Source organism: Camponotus floridanus, unplaced genomic scaffold (genome assembly GCF_003227725.1).
Source record: "Camponotus floridanus strain SB8 unplaced genomic scaffold, Cflo_v7.5 scaffold2, whole genome shotgun sequence".
In the NCBI taxonomy this organism is placed as follows: domain Eukaryota; kingdom Metazoa; phylum Arthropoda; class Insecta; order Hymenoptera; family Formicidae; genus Camponotus; species Camponotus floridanus.
In genome coordinates this window covers 4,201,711-4,218,229 of record NW_020229325.1, presented here as the reverse complement: position 1 = coordinate 4,218,229, position 16,519 = coordinate 4,201,711, and the positions used below count along the sequence as shown (strand labels likewise).

The window sequence follows — 16,519 nt, the reverse complement described above, 5'->3', positions numbered from 1 at the left end:
TCGCCCTCTACCTCGTTGATCTCCATTAAACTCCTTCACGGGAAATTCGGTCGCATAGGTCCTCGTATTACCGTCAATTACCAATTATGCGTCGATAAACGCAAGTAACGTCGTTAAATAGATTATGCTAACTTCTATGACGACAGTAAACGACGACAGCTTGTTTAAAAGCGAATAAATATCTTATTTGCATTTAATCACATCATAGAATTTTGCGGAAAAAATTTTTCTACGTACAAAAGCTTAGAAGCGTAGAAGTATATAATTATTTTAACATCAAAAATTCTAATGGATTTTAAATCTAATATATACATTTTTTAATAAATAATTCGGAGATTACTTTAGCAAAAAAAGGAGCATCCTTTTTGAATTAAGCCTCGATTCAAAGTTCTCTTAGATTAAAATTTACTTGAATTAAAATATAGATTTTTCATTAGTATTGTTTATTCTCTTATAAATTATTAATTAATTTATCTGAAAGTAAGCATAATCTTGCACGGACTCGCGACTCCAACAATCACGAGTTACTTGAAGTAATTTCAAGCGCGATGGACCGATTATTGCGAACATGGCGTTCCAGATATCAGTAATCAGAGGGTAATTGAGTATTACATTCATCCCTCTCGTGTCCCTCCTATTCTATCTACAAGCGCCGGAGAGTCTGATCCAGGTACATGAAATCGATCACGCAGCCGCACAACGGCGTGATAAATCCATGACGATGGTACGCGGCGCAAACGCACGCATGTACCTCCCCATGCTGCGTGACCTTATACTCAGTGGCCCATATACGGCACAGATCGCGAAACTAGGTCATAATGCTTGTTCTCTTTTTCCAATAATTTCTTGTTTCTCAAGAACTGTTTTTCGGCCCAGCAGCTTCAAAAATTCCAGCTACAATTAAAATATTCTTTCTTGCAACCATTCTAATTTTAATCATAAAAATTACATGTTTTATTTCATCATGTATGCTCTGTAAAAAAGAATGTCTCACTTTATTTAATTTATTTATTAAAATATTTGTTTAATACGCACATATTAAATAGATATTTTTTATTAGATATTAGATATTTTTTATTAAATATTTTTATTAGATATTTTTATTAGATATTTTTATTAGATATTTTTATTAGATATTTTTTTATTAGATATTTGTTAGATATTTTTCATCTCTTTCTCTCTCTCTCTCTCTCTCTCTTTCTGTCTCTCTAATTATGTCATTTTATTTGATTTGTTTTTATTCGTAACTGAAAAGCATTCAATCGAATTTTCTACAAAAAAGACGTGTATTCACGTAGAAGCAGCCGTGACCCATATTCTCACCCCAGTCGTGCGACCCCCATAATCGCTGAGCATGAAGGGAAAGGCGGCGGTATGCACCCTGTAAGAGGGTGCGTCGTTAGACAAGCAAGGCGAGGCCGTGTCGGCCGTTAATCGGGATCCTGAAAATGTCAAATGGCTCGAAATAGTCGATCGCTGAGTAAGGTTGCCGGCGGGCACTTTGATTGTAACGGAATCGGGAGTACAAAGCGCAGAACCATCCATTTTTCCCCTTTGGACCTTTAACCCTTTCGAATGATGCATTCAAGATGCCACACTGACTTTTTCACTATATTCAGTGGCTGATAATCTACCTTCCGGCGATTAAAAGACACACGTGGATATCGAGTTCGTGAAAAGGTCAATATTTCATCAGGTGATAACGGACATTTCGAATGAGAAAGTTCATACAGACATGAGAAAGTTCGCACGAACTTTGTGATCAATCATATTAGTCTGCCTGATTTTAAAATGGAATATTTTCCTTCTTCGTGTGAAAGTATAAATAAATTGAGTTAATTAAAGATATTAATTTAATTATTTTAATTGGTTACTCGAAAGATGCTCTATCAATATTTCAGATTAAAATTATTATTTTTTTCAATTTTCTAAAAGATATATTTATAAAAAAATATTTTGTCATTTTATTTGTTTATTTTTTTTTATATTTAATTTCTAATTATATTGTGACATATTAACATATTACTACATATTATTACATGTGATTTTAATTAAATTCTGAACTTTCGTACGAATTTACTACTTATGCGAACTTGAGAAAAGCATTCGATATGACTAACGAATTCAATGACTAACCGAGATAAGTGGAGTGTCCCTCCATATGAGATCTGTTAATTGGTCGACAGAGTTTCATTCACAGAGAAGAAGAGTTCTTTGTGCGTGTTACGCTTCGCCGATAAGTGAATGAATCTTAAGCGAGTTAACGGGTAGTTCCTTATTTCTTGAAGAAAAATGCTCGTATTCTTCATTCGTGTCTTATTTTAAAATATTTTGCTTCAAGCTTCTTTCTTCATATCGCTCATATTTTCTTCCATTTTATTTACTTGTACTCGTTTACTTTACTTTTTAATTTATGTATACGGTTTTTGTTTCTAAAAAATGTTTTATTAAACTAACACGAAGATTTCGTAATTATATATGCACGAGTTATTAAAACAAGTTTTTAAATATTAATTACGTATTTTTAAGAGTTATATCTATTTTTCTATATATCCGTAGAAAATAGCCTGAACTTGCCTTTCTTTCAAATATAGCACAGCTAATTACGATCCGCCTTTGTTAGAGACTAGTAGGATTCTCGATAAATCCGTGTTTCGCGTGCCACTTCGTCGAGGAATCATTGAAGCCGTACATTGTACGTAAACAGTACCAAATCGATACCATTCGTGCTACACTAGGCAACTAGTTGCACAACTGAGTCAGATATCCTACAACTTCTCCTTCTTTACTTTTACGATGTAAATTCTTTAGCATTAAATATGGCTAATTGATTTTTTTTTCAAAATATCATTCATATTTTAAAAGAACTTTTTTCGACTTTTTTCGATTTTTAGCGCTTTATTCAACGTTAAAAGTATCACTTTTTGAGCCTTTCCTTCTACATAATCAGTCTTGACATGTATTCTTTATATCGGCGTAATATTCAAACTTGAACGGCCATATTAAATGTATCAAAAAAGCGCAAATAGAATGCGAATCCCTCTCAAGGAGTGGAACGCGTTTCTACTTCGAGCGCTGACTCAACGTGTAAATTTCCGGGCTATTTTCGAGCTGCCTCTGCGCGCATCCTCGAAAATACTATCGCGGATGAACAAATCGCCAAAGAATGATTTCTTTTAACGAGCACATGTGTGGGAAGCTGATTTAACAAACGACTTCGCGCGACGGCCATGTCGGAGAGAAAGAGAGAGGAGAAAATGGGTCACGGACTTTCCCGAAATAGGTCGCACATCCGTACAAATCTGCCGCAACTTTCATGTGACGGAAGCGAATCCCGGCAAAGCCTGTTCGGCGACATGTTGAGTTATTATCATGAAGTATCCCAGAAATATGTCAGATAAGACACATTAATGTATATAAAAGAATTAAATATAGGCAAATGGTTGATTGATTAGATCGAAAAGAAAAACCTATTTAAATATCGCAATATATATCCTTTTCTTTTATTAGTTATTTACATTACGATAATTTAATATATGTACGTACATATTTAAAATATATGTAAAGTAGATGAATTTTTTGTAAATGAAACGTATATTTTTTCAAGGTACATAAGAGAATATAATTTTTCTTAAAAAAAAAAACGAATATATAAAAATTAATTTTTAAATTAAAGATAATTTTTTCTAAAAAAAACGAATATATAAAAATAAATTTTTAAATTAAAGATAATTTTTTCCAAAGAAAACGAATGTATAAAATTAATTTTTATATATTTGTTTTTTTTTTAGAAAAAATTATCTTTACGTGATACTTTCTGATGTATCTTGAAAAAATATACGTTTCATTTACTAAAAATTCGTCACAAGACGATATGCTTTTATATACTTTTGTGCTTGATATGCTGCTGAAGAAAACCAATACATCTTGTTGTTTTCATTGATTGTGAGTCTTCGTGCTAATTCCGGAAGATATCGTTTACGTTCGATTCTTCCATCAATCTTATGGTTTTTACGTCAGAAGAGAATTGGATAAACACTCGATAGACGATTTCGTATCGAACAAAACACAAAACATACTCGATGGAAGGTTTTCCTTTTGGCAAGCGTAACCAACTCCGAAATAACGCGCGATTCTCTTTCTCTCTCTTTCTTTCTCGCTGAGTACGAGAAAGGAAAGGAGCAAATCTCAGGGAGAAAGAGAGAGAGAGGAAGAAGAGATCTCCCGCTACGCGCGAAGGCGCTTAAAAATAAAATCTTACATTGCTCTTCAAGTTTGTTTGCGCGAAATCGGCCAAGTTCCTCTTCGTCGAAGCGAGGACGTTCCGATCGGTCTTCTGGTTAATCTGGAGTTTTTATGAAAGTGAAGGCACGATGAAGTATACGAGAGTCGACTTCGTGCTCGGTGGAGCGTGAGAAAGTGAAGGAAGGAGATAGAAAGAGAAAGAGAGGAGAGAAATCTCGCAGAAATTGCCGCTGTCAAATGTTGCTGGGTACAATCGAAAAATGACGACCACCCACGGCGGCCACGTGTACTACGTGATTAAGGTGCCCAAGGACACTGATGGCAACGAGAGGTAATCGTACTCGTCAGCTCCTTTACATAAGCACGGTCTCTTTCAGTATCTCTTTTGTAGATCTTTGTTGGTTTCTTCATTGTTCCCATCGCATCATCCGTTAAATCGCTGCATATGAAATGTCGCAAAGTTCCAGTTTTACAAAAAATGTAACATAATGTTTTTTAATCATTGAGCATTTTTTCAAACATGTATTTCAGTTCTTGTGTGCGAGACGTTTGCGATTCTTAAATTATATTATAAATTATATTATAAATGATAAATTTATAAAATCGTATAGACAGAATGAAATGCCATCCTTTTTATGTGTTTTTCTTTTCTCGGAAATTATCTGAATATACTAGAACGACATTTCATGTACAACGGTACTCTTCATCTTTGATCTCCTCTCGTTCATCGCCTCATCTCTTGCTTTCCTTCCGCATTCCCTTTCATGCTTTCCTTTGCTTCCTTTTCCCATCTCCACGTCTTTGGTTCACGTCTCGCTTTCTTTTCATCACGAGAATAGTCAACTAGGTTCGATCGCTGTGCGGCCATGCTCGAACTATGCGCCGCGTCGGCTCAAAGAGCAAAGAACGACGTCTCTTTCTCGGGGGTCTTCAACCCCTGGCTAACTATATAGATGTAGACGATGGTTACATATCAACTAGAGATTTGCCAACGAATGGCGACGGTCGCATTTGATATCGCGAAAAAGGAGCAATTTGCGATTAAAAGAGTACAAAATTATTCTTAATACATAAATAAAAATTTAAGAATTAGCTCAAAGTAATAATATCATTACTAAATTATAAAATTAGCAAGTAAGAGCCAAGGTGAGATAATTAGAGCGTAAGAAAAGACTTCGTTTTTCTTCTTTTTTATTAATGTATTTTAAATTATATATATATATATGTCACTAAAAAAAAGTTTTCTTTTTTTTGCGCTCCAATTATTGCGCCTTGGTTTTTACTTAACAGTTTAATATATTGTGATAAATTCATAAATCATCGTTTTTAGAAGAAACAAAATAAATGTTAAAAAATAAATCTATTCTTTAATATATATACATATACACACAACAATTTTACAATTTATTTGATTTATATTAGTCTCAAATTTCTTCTTGTTTAAATTATAATGATATCGAAAAGTGTTAAATAGAATATTTTAAATAATAATTGTGGATACGTTGGAATTGATTTAACTTAACATAATTTATTAATAACATTCAATATTTTCGATCATTAGCACAAATTAGTTAATATTATTTAATTAATAAATAATTTAATGTGAAAAATTGTATATAATATTCGATTCATTATCTGTTATATTATTTAGAAAATTTTTAAATTAAATAGAAAAATTGTCAACGTAAACGTATTTAAAAATAATGATTAAACGTATATATATATAAGAAAAGGATAATAAAAGAAACGAAAGGATAAAAGAAACTCAATCGAGTCCTGAATCGCCTTTAGCAAGATTATCTCGAATTGATCGGATAATCTTATAAGAATTCGAGGAAAAATAGAAGTTGTATCGATTGCGATCGTCGTCTTGTCGGAAATCTGAATCGAGCCTCATTTCCTATCCTAGACTAGACCTTATTCCAATAGCGATAATCCCATCGTATAGACTCTCAGTGTAAGAAACATATATACACATTAAATCGATAACAGGAAATTAACTGTCAAAGATCGAGAAATTCGATCGAATAATGACAGTCGCGCGAACTTATACGGCAATTATAGATCAAATTATAATAAAGTATATTAGCGAATTTTAATAAAACATTATATTTGAATTGTGTCTATCTATGAAATATTTAAAAAAAAGACTGACGCGATAATACTTTCAATATGTCACTTGTGCCTCTGAATTTCGCGACTTTAATTTAATCGCGAGCGAATTGCGCGGCCCTGAGAGCAGCTCAGCGTGTTTAATTTCCTCCGCGATCAGGAAGCACCGTGCAAATCGGCCGGAAGTTCGCGTACACACGTAGGTAGATGCGCGCGAGGGCGCACGTGCGCTCCGATAGCGAGGCGAGTAACAGTGCACCAACGGGAACGGCGCAATTAAGCGCAGCACACAATGCCGATGCTAATGTCATGGTCGTCGGGGCAGGCGCGGCGATCGCACAATTGAACGTAATTTACTTCGACGTGACATTCGCGCTGCGCCTGCAGTTAATTGGTATGTTGCTCTAGCTGTATATTTAAAATAGAGATGCTTTATTTAAATTTAATAGCATTGATATCTCTTCTTTTGCGTGACATCGTGGACGAGTAAGGCGGTAAATATCTTGTAGCGATAAATCGACAATAAATGATACGAATAATAATTAATATATATAAAATAATTAATATATATAAAATTAATAATTAATATATAAAATGTATTATAAAATATATAAATTAAGCTTGGTATTTCTATTGTTAAAAAAAAAATAAAATAATCGCTGTAAAAAGTGTGTATGATCAATATGTATTTACGTGTCACGGAAATACTTGAATTTGTAAAGAATAATATAAATGTTTCCATTTATTTTATCGTATATCTAGTTCATGAAATTTTTATTTTTTTTTACGATAAGTGTTTCCATATTTTTCAAAGTAGTTGTATAATTATTCGTCAGACGTAAAGTTGCATTCTCGTTTGTTGCGACTTTTCTTATCTACGGTATATCTTGAGAATCACGGACTCGTGTTGACGCGAAGCTCACTCCAAGATAATCATTCCGTAATTAGCGCTCCATGAATTGGAATTTAATTAGAGAAAACGAGCTACGGAAGGAAGAGCCTTTTACAATTTTTTTCTACGTATTTGTTATTCATAGCGGACAATTATTAACAGCATTGACTGAAATTAAAATATATATGCGATATCTTTGTGTTCGAAAAATAAAAAGATGCAAATTCGAAAAATCCATTTTCCGAATATTCAGAATTCGCGTAAATTTTCAAGGTAAATTGAATAAATTTGATAGTTTTTCACTGTTGCAAATTATAAATGATATCTTAAGTTTTCTGTCATGCATTAACGTAATCTGTGAAGTTTACATTTGCTTAAATAATCTCAGTTTCATTCATTGAAGCAGTTTCTTCCCAGCGTATCAACGATCTTTATCTCGTATTCGAAATCTTTTCCATACAAAGCGTTTTATTGATACAGTAAGATCCATTATTAAGATCTCATATGATAGCAACACGTGCCATACATTCATTATATGATATAAAATATTAATGAGTTATTTTTTTTATTCTGATATAAAATTGTAACAGATTCCTTTTTAAAGAAAATTTTCATAATATGATGTCATTAGTTTCATTTACACTTACTTATAAATAAATAAAAATAATCTTTTTTATTAATTCAATTTAAAAAAGTATAAATAATGCAGTTACTCGTGTTCTCTTTATTCTAGTTTTAAATAAATTATGAATTTTAATTCCACGCTTTCAAAGGAAAAACATCTTTAACATTTAAAAATATTTAATGAATTTAATAGTTAAAAACTTACAAAAGAAGTGATGACTTTATCTCAACAATTTTCTATAAGAGCCTTTATCTTATATTTATATAGATTTGAATAAAAAAATATATTTTCACAAATTATCTTGAATATTTAAAAATTTTTCATATGAACGAAAAAAGAAATTGAAGGGAACTGAATGCTACGAAAATGTTTTTTAACTTTAGCACGGACAGCGGTTGGGACAATCCATTCAGGCCGGATGGCGATCTTTCCCGCGAAGCCGATGAGATTGTCGAGCTGATAAAAGGCGGGAAGCCGATCACGCCGACCCCAGGTCAAAACGCGCCGCCATTGCCGGGATGCGATGCCACTGGCAAATCGGCCGAGCATGACTCGTCGAGTACCAGTCCACTCCTCAAATCCGCGAACTGTCATTCATCACCTAGGCCCGGTCAAGAAAACGGCAGCGCTCATGGTGGAACCCCCGCCAAAGGCGGAAGCAATCAACAGCCTGTCAATGAAAAGGTGAGGAATAAAAAATATATTACTGGTCAGCAGCTTATGCAATCTTTCTTAATTTAAGCCAATATATTTTTAATATAACCCAATCACTCGAACAATGTCTAAATAAAATCTAACAATCTATCCAATTAAATCTTCAATATTAAGATTAAAAGATATAAAGTACGACCCAGATGCATCATTTCATAATTTAATAATTGTTTGTTAAGATGAAATATTTCCGTTGATGCTTCAGGTCGCTGCATCGTCTAGAACCGCGACCGTGGAGGTTGCAAGGATGACGGCGCAAGGTCCAGGCGACGCGTCACAGGTCGAGCACGTCACCCTGAAGAAGAAGCCTAAGTGCAAATGCTGCGTGCTGCAGTAATGACTGCGCGATGCAGGCGGCAGAGACGTGCACGCGAGAGACGGATCCTCCTCTACTGTTGGGAGTGTGATTTCAGGAACTCTTCGGTTTCGAGGCTTCCGTAAAAGTCGCAGCTGGGCAGCTCGAAGCATCGAAGAGCATGAGACGAGAGACGCACCAAGGACGCGTCGATGAAGAAACAACTGGAGATAATTGTCTCGAAAGAAATGCCGTTCCGAGCACAAAAAAAACGCTAGCATTCTGGACATGCTTGGGACCTGAAGACAGAAGATGACTTCTCGGAAAGACAAAAGAGAGTTTCATCTTTATAATGGTAAAAAAATGATATTGGGAAAACATAGAAAGATATATTTGAAATGAAGAGAATGTATGTGATTACGAGGAAGGGATAGATAAAAAAGTATCAGGTTGTTGAAAACCTAAAGTTGAAATGGATAATGAAATCGAATGAAATGTCAAAGAAATTTTGCGTCTTTTAATCGCAAAGAACTTTCGACGAAGGAAAACGAGAAGCAATACTTTAAGGGAAAAACGCAAAAGGTTTGATTAACCAGCACACTGGGTTGATCAAAACTTGAAGAATGAAGAGAACAGACAAATTTGAAGAGGTTCAGGAAGTTGAAGTTTCTTTTAAAATGTCTTAAAAAAATAACAATAAAAATAAATTCTTATAGAGGAAGATTGAACTCTCATTAAATTATCTCCGGGCACGGGAAAAAATTACATGGTCCACGTGAAAGATTAAACGAGAGGAAAATTAGTGCGCGAACGAACATTGAACCGTTTCTCGATATAGTGACACGTTTTACAATGGCGCGAAAGACCGAAAAGATAGAAAAGAAACGGAAAGAAAAAAGAAAGAGGAAAAAAAAGAAATCTATATATATATATTATACATACAAAACTATATTGTAGATACAGAATGGTAGCTGTATAGCTTATATGCTTTTACTATCGTGGTTAATTATCGTCAAGATTATCGTGATTTCGAGAATGCATCGTGCGCGTAGAACGATAGAGTAAGAGAAAGAAAGAATGCGTGAGAGAAAGCGCGAGTGTACGACAGAGAAAAAGGAAAAGATGAGGATGAATGAAATGATTAGCGAAAAGAGAGAAGTGCGCGATAAGGCAATGTAAAGTTCCGTAGGACGTCACTCGTCCAGTAGATCTCGGTGCGAAATACATCATCATATATGAGGAAGCTAACTCAGCGGCTTCGATCATTCTTTAATGCACTGCGAGGGATATTCGACGCATTAAACATCATTGTGTACAGAGAGTGCCAGATACACTGTAGTTTATTATATCTGAATTCGTTTATCAGTTTAGAATTTAATCTTCATTATTTTATGGATTTTACGATTTTATTTGCAGTATTTTACAGTTATAATTCAAGAACTAGTTTTTATCAAGAGAGAATTCGTGATTTTTGACACACAGTTTATGTAATAGCTAAGCATTTTATTTCATTAAATTTATCGGAGAATTTCGTAGATAAAATTTTTTTATATCTTTCTATCATTTCTTATCTCTTTAATCGTTTTTAACGATTTTTTGTTTGAAGAGTTATTACTCTTGACAATTTGGTCTTTCGCTTACTTTTACTGCATTTCTGAAAAATCCGTATTGCAGGATTTTGATATATAATCTTTACATTCGTGAAGATTAATGCTGATTCCCCGTAACTACTATTTACGTACTACTATTTAGTAATAAGGCAGCTCGTTGATAGTATTTCTAATTTTATCTACGAAATTCTAAAGAGAAGATTATTTTTGCGCGGATACAAATGACGCTTAACGTATTGAATGGTGTGGTTATAATAAATTTATTATGCATTTCTTTGCATCCTCCACGCGTGTCTCTTTCAAAATGTGTCGTTGAATCAATTGTTAGTTGCCCTCAAATTATCTCTCAGTCTGATCTGTTATGAAGAATATGAAATTAATCTCGAATTTTTTTTACAATGATCAAAATATATGGATTTTTTATTATAAGAGATTATGCAAGTATTCTATTGTCAATTTTATTGCGATATCACATTTTTTAAGGTCGAGAAAGAAAGAGAGAAAGTTAACTCTTCTCTTATGATCAATCATGATGAAGAGAACTGCGCCTTTTGAGCATGTCGAGGGTTCGATCTTGAAGCTTCGTTATGTTCGACCGAGTATCTAGATACATTTCATTAATTATCGTCATGGGCGCCGCTAGAATTTTTCATCGGGGCTCACATATCATTATTATCGCAGGATCGTTATTAGCTATCTTCTGAAATATCATATAAAATCCTTTGGTCAGGATTATTTTATAGGTACGTGAAAATGTGCGTTTTATTGAATTGAAAAGAATTTGTGACGACTCTTCTTTTAGTCTTTTATTTATATTTGAATATATTATTAATAGCAGTATTTTATAAAATGAATTAATAAGCGTTTGTTCACCATTTTCGTCATTTTCGGAAACTCAAATGGGTATAAATGCGTTTTCTTGCACTTTTCTCACGACGCCCATGATTTTTGTGTATCTGCGTTAATGAGTTCCGCGTTTGATCAGGGCGAATCGATTTAAAATTTATATTTTGTGACGATGGATTTTATAGTATTATATAATTTAAGTTTGCTAGTTAAAGATACGATAGAGCGATTGACTTCAAATTGATTACAGAATCTGTCATTAAAATCGAGACACTTTAGTATTATTCGACTCACCCTGATTGACAGCGAAGCGGAAGTGCGTGAGGTGCCGGGGAGAGAAACCGGATTGTTTGAACGGTATCGAAGATACTATTTTCCTAATTAACGAGCCGCTCGAGGGAGACATTTCGGCGCCTCCTGCTTCTACAATGGCGATTTTTAATGGATGAAAACAATTTATTGTGCGAACTAGTCGAAGGTATCGGGAGATGTTAACTCTTCGTGGCGGCGATTAAAAAAAACATCTTTTTATATATATTGTAGTTGTTTTAAATCCTACGCAATAATATCAAGAAAAAGGATATTATATATATCGTTGCATGCGGAGTATACCACGCGATACTGAATCTGTTAGAAATTTGAATTTTGAATTGTAAAATATGTGCTCCTTTTTAAAAACTATTGCGATATTAATAATTTATATTAAACAATATAAAATAATTTAGTTTTAGTCTCATAGAAAATAGTATGAAACAGTATCTTTACTTTTCCCATTCTTTATCTGCTTCTTTCTTACAACGTGTTTTCTCATAGCTTACGTTAATCTTCAAAAGAATTCTCCGGATTTTGACGGATCCGGAAATGTTCGATATTTCGCGTGCCGCGAAGAGCGATCGAGCGCAGTTTGCGCAGCGCAGTGCAAACGAGAGAGATCTGTAACGCGCATACCTACACACGAGAACCTCTTAACGTCTGTTCCCACGCAAAATGTTGACTCTGCTGAGCTTACAGATATTAAACGAATATTAAATGTCTTGTTAAAAAAAAATAACATGTGAAGAATGTATTGCGACTACTTATACGAGGTTTACAAAGATGGATCCAAAATATCACAAATTTAAAGTATGTTAGTTGTCGAAATTACTGTCATAACTATATAATTTGTTGTGTAATATATAAAAATTTTATGAGTTTGTGATTCTTCGGATCTCTTCTTGTAGGCCAACAACTTCCAATAAATCACCGCCCATCCTCTCGGCATTCAAGAGTTTCCTTTTCAAAAAAATACGAAATAATAAATTACGAAGAGAAAATATAAATTTGGAGAGAAACGCGTAGCTAAAAATTATAATACTCTTATATTGCTGCTCATTAGTGACTCACATGATGTTGATTGAAGTGTCTGAATTACGAAAAATGAATTATTTATTGAGCATGCAAAACAGCTGATCAATTCGAAATACCTCTCGACTTCATCCATCATATAAACTTGCAATGACACACATTAACACGTTATTCGCTTGTAAATATCATGCGTTATTGACTCGCTTTTTATCGAGGAAGAGGAATTCTTTTACTATTTCAAGAAATTTTCCATATCTTGAAATTCCATAATTTAAAAACATTGGAAAAGAAATTGCAACTAAAATCTTTACATATATACAAATAAAAGTTTTACATTGAAAATGTTCTTTCTATAGAACAGCTAATAAAAAAAATCTGTCGATTATTGATAATCGTGCGATGTTATAAAATGATGTAAATATCAAAACTATATTATTTTGTTTGGCTACGCAATAAATTTTGCCATCTATACATAATCAAGATTTAATGGATGAAATTAATGGATGATTTCGCCATGCAAGGAATTAAACTATAAAATAGCGCGTTTTATAATTTTCCACTGTTTTTCCTACGATATTTCTTTATGTTTCTATGCATCCATTATATACTTGGACAGATTCACAATCTGCGATCCTTTCGCCGATGAACGTCAAGTGACGAAATCCTGAAGACAGCCGAGATTATGTTAATTGATACTACAAACACGGGATATATAGTGATATGCACACATCTTTACGAGATCCAGGTTTGTTTCATTTACAATAGGATGTTATTATCTAGGGGCATTAATCTTTTTGGCGTTTTGCCAATGATTGATTTATTGGTGCAACGACCTCTTTAAGTTTCTTATTACTAATCTTTTCGTGATAAAAGTTCATCTAAAAATGACTATTCAGTATTCTTCTCATTTATTTACATTATGTAAAATATAAATTTTTAAATTATTATCGGATAATATTTAAATCAATTATGTTATTAATTTTATATATATTTGTCTTGATTAATTGTTATTATTTTATTATATTTATATGTTGTATTATTTGTAATTTTTTTTCAATTAATTTTATAAAATAACTAAGTATGTTCTCTTGCGTATTAATTATCGTTAAATAAACGCGCAGTTTATCGTGCCATTATTGGTTTGCAGGGAGTTGGCTACCTATTTAGGATCGATACACGAAAGTATGTCAGCTATAATCTCAGTCTCGGTAACTCGCGTCGTACGCGTGCTCCAATACGCGCCACTGCTCGTTTCATTCACGATCCCCTCAACCATCCTCGTGATACTCTCGAACGTCGTAGCGATAATTAAAAATAAACTACGAGCGAACACGACAATTATCAGACCGAACGAGAAGCGTGCTAGAGTAGTTTGACCCACTATCTTTAATAAGGCTATTTTATTTACTTGTTTAATTATATTGTTGATAAATTATTCACATTTTTTGTTAGATTGAATAATAGAAATTTATTCTTCACTGTTATTGTTTTTATAAAATCTTTTACATGACTAAATTTTGCATTTTTGGGAAAGAAGAAACTGTAATAAGACATAGTCTTATATGTGCGTATTGATTAATTCGATTAACGTATTATATAACGTGCAGAATAGAAACTTGCTATCTCCCCTTTCACTACATAAGATGTCTCATAAGGACAATGCGATAATATCTTGATCCCCTATTGTTACATATTAAACTTTAACCAGAGTCATGTGATTTTTACTGATTGGCGTTAAGATATGATATAATTAAAATTTATTAAAATTTATTTATATACTTTCCGGTTTTGATCCTCGCGTATATGCACATACATATATCTTTAAAACTGACATTTGAGCAAGCGTCGTGGGAAGAAACGGATGAAATTATGAAATGATAGTGAATCGATGATCGAATACGAAACGGTCAGTGTCTGTTCAAAGATGCTTTCAGACTCTTGCACAAACATAAATTATGCTAACTTGATTAATTCTAGACAATTTCTGACAGATTATGGCGCCTATGATCAAGATAAAAAGAAGTAATAAATCAATTATAGTTCTCTCGTACCTGAGATTAAGAAATTCTAGACAAATTTTTCGATAATTTCGACAAGTTGATTATTATGATTAAAAAATAATAGATGAAAAAATTGTATATAAATTAGACTTTATCTCATGAATCGAAACAATAATCTAATTACTTATGTTACACTTATTTTATGCGAAGGAGAAAAGCCTTTATTTTCTTCAAGATGTTTGAACAATATATTTAATTTATCATTTTTTACAAAAGGAAACGACAGATAAATTGATATACAACAGTTAAGACGATATGCAAATTAATTAACATTTAATGCGTAAAGTGATATTAATATGTTTCAATCTTGGAGAATTTGTCCACATTAAATTTTATTAGTAGAAACATCAAGAGATAAATCAGAATAATACGACGATTACGACTTACTCTCTCACTTTTCGCGGTAAAAATTCCCGATGAATAACATTTTATTTATTATATCGCGTCGTTGCGTGAATACCGGACTATAATTTTACATGTACGTCGTGCTCGCGTTGCGCAAGAATATTTTTGTACATCTCCTCGAGACTTCTCTTCAACGAGAGAGGAGGTGTATCGAACCTTTTGCCAAAGTTATGTAACTTCGAGAGTGATGGCGTCGCATTTCGTTCTCCAGTATATTGATAATCTTCATAGTTACAACATTACAGTCAAAAATTCGCATTCTACGATTAAATATAATCGAAGGATAAGATTTCGTCATACATCTTTGAATCCTTGGCTTCTTAATTTTTCGAGACTTCGACTTCTTCGGGGATAATCTCATAATTTATCGATAGTGGTTCAATTAATGAAGGAAGGATTTCATTACATTAATAGATTATCACGTATCTGAATTTGAATAAAGAGTTTGGTATGGTTTGAACAGCAAAATCTTTCCATTAAGAGTGTATTTGTTTTATTATAAAATACGTGTAACATTATCTCAAATTCCTTTCTTTCTTGATTCAATTCATGGGATCGGTATCGGTCGCTACTGTTGTCGGAATGCAATGGGTTTGACAATTGGTTCGATATCGGTGGCAGAAATAAAATGTCAACAGAAACGGCGGTGCATCCTATTAAAAGCGAACGTATCCTATTAAAGGTTCAGAGATCGCATTGTTCATGCGCGTGCCCTTAAAACGAGCCAGATCGTCGGGATGATCGTGACAACAATGGCCTTTTAAATCGGCGACGATAAATCCACGTGTGTCTCCCGATGCATTTAGACTTGCATATCTATTCATTCTTCTAACGCCACTTTATTATAAGCACGATAAGTAGCAAAGGTAATTGAATTATTTCTAAGATTCAAAGAGACTTTAAATTAACAAATAAAAATTCCATTGATGATTTTTTCATAAATAAATATTTTAATAATTTTATTTAATTTTTAATAATTTTAAATATTAATAATTTTTAATATATAAGTATATAAAAAAATACAGAATGAGTTAATGAAAGATTTGCGCTTTTAAGGCATATTTATTATTAATCATATGAAAATTGATATTCATTGATGGGAGGATTTTTATTGAAAATTTAAGTCGCCGACATAGAAGTTGTGTGTGTTTATTTATTAATTGAATGAAAAAATTAATCTTTTTCGGATAATACTTCAATCTTACTTCATCTGTTATGACACTTACGAGGGTGTTTATAATTCTTGTATACTTTGCATGATAGTAATTTATGACTACTTCAAAACCGATTTTTCTCTAATAAAAATAACGCATCAGGTTTCAAATTACTAATGATTCGTGATTCTTGCAATTATACAGATTATCTAGTAAATGA

The 16,519-nt window shown here is 33.0% G+C and overlaps 1 protein-coding gene across 3 annotated transcripts in view; it reads left to right on the top strand.

Annotated features, from left to right (window-relative positions):
* The window catches only part of LOC105255617, a 66,301-nt gene extending 53,914 nt beyond the window's left edge, over positions 1-12,387 (top strand). For all 3 annotated transcript variants that reach the window (XM_025408183.1, XM_025408182.1, XM_011265016.3), the window contains 2 exons: positions 8,258-8,558; positions 8,791-12,387. In XM_025408183.1, the coding sequence (XP_025263968.1) occupies positions 8,258-8,558; positions 8,791-8,922 (433 nt within the window). In that variant the 3' untranslated portion in view covers positions 8,923-12,387. The remainder of the gene's footprint in view (positions 1-8,257; positions 8,559-8,790) is intronic.
* Positions 12,388-16,519: the final 4,132 nt, after the last annotated feature.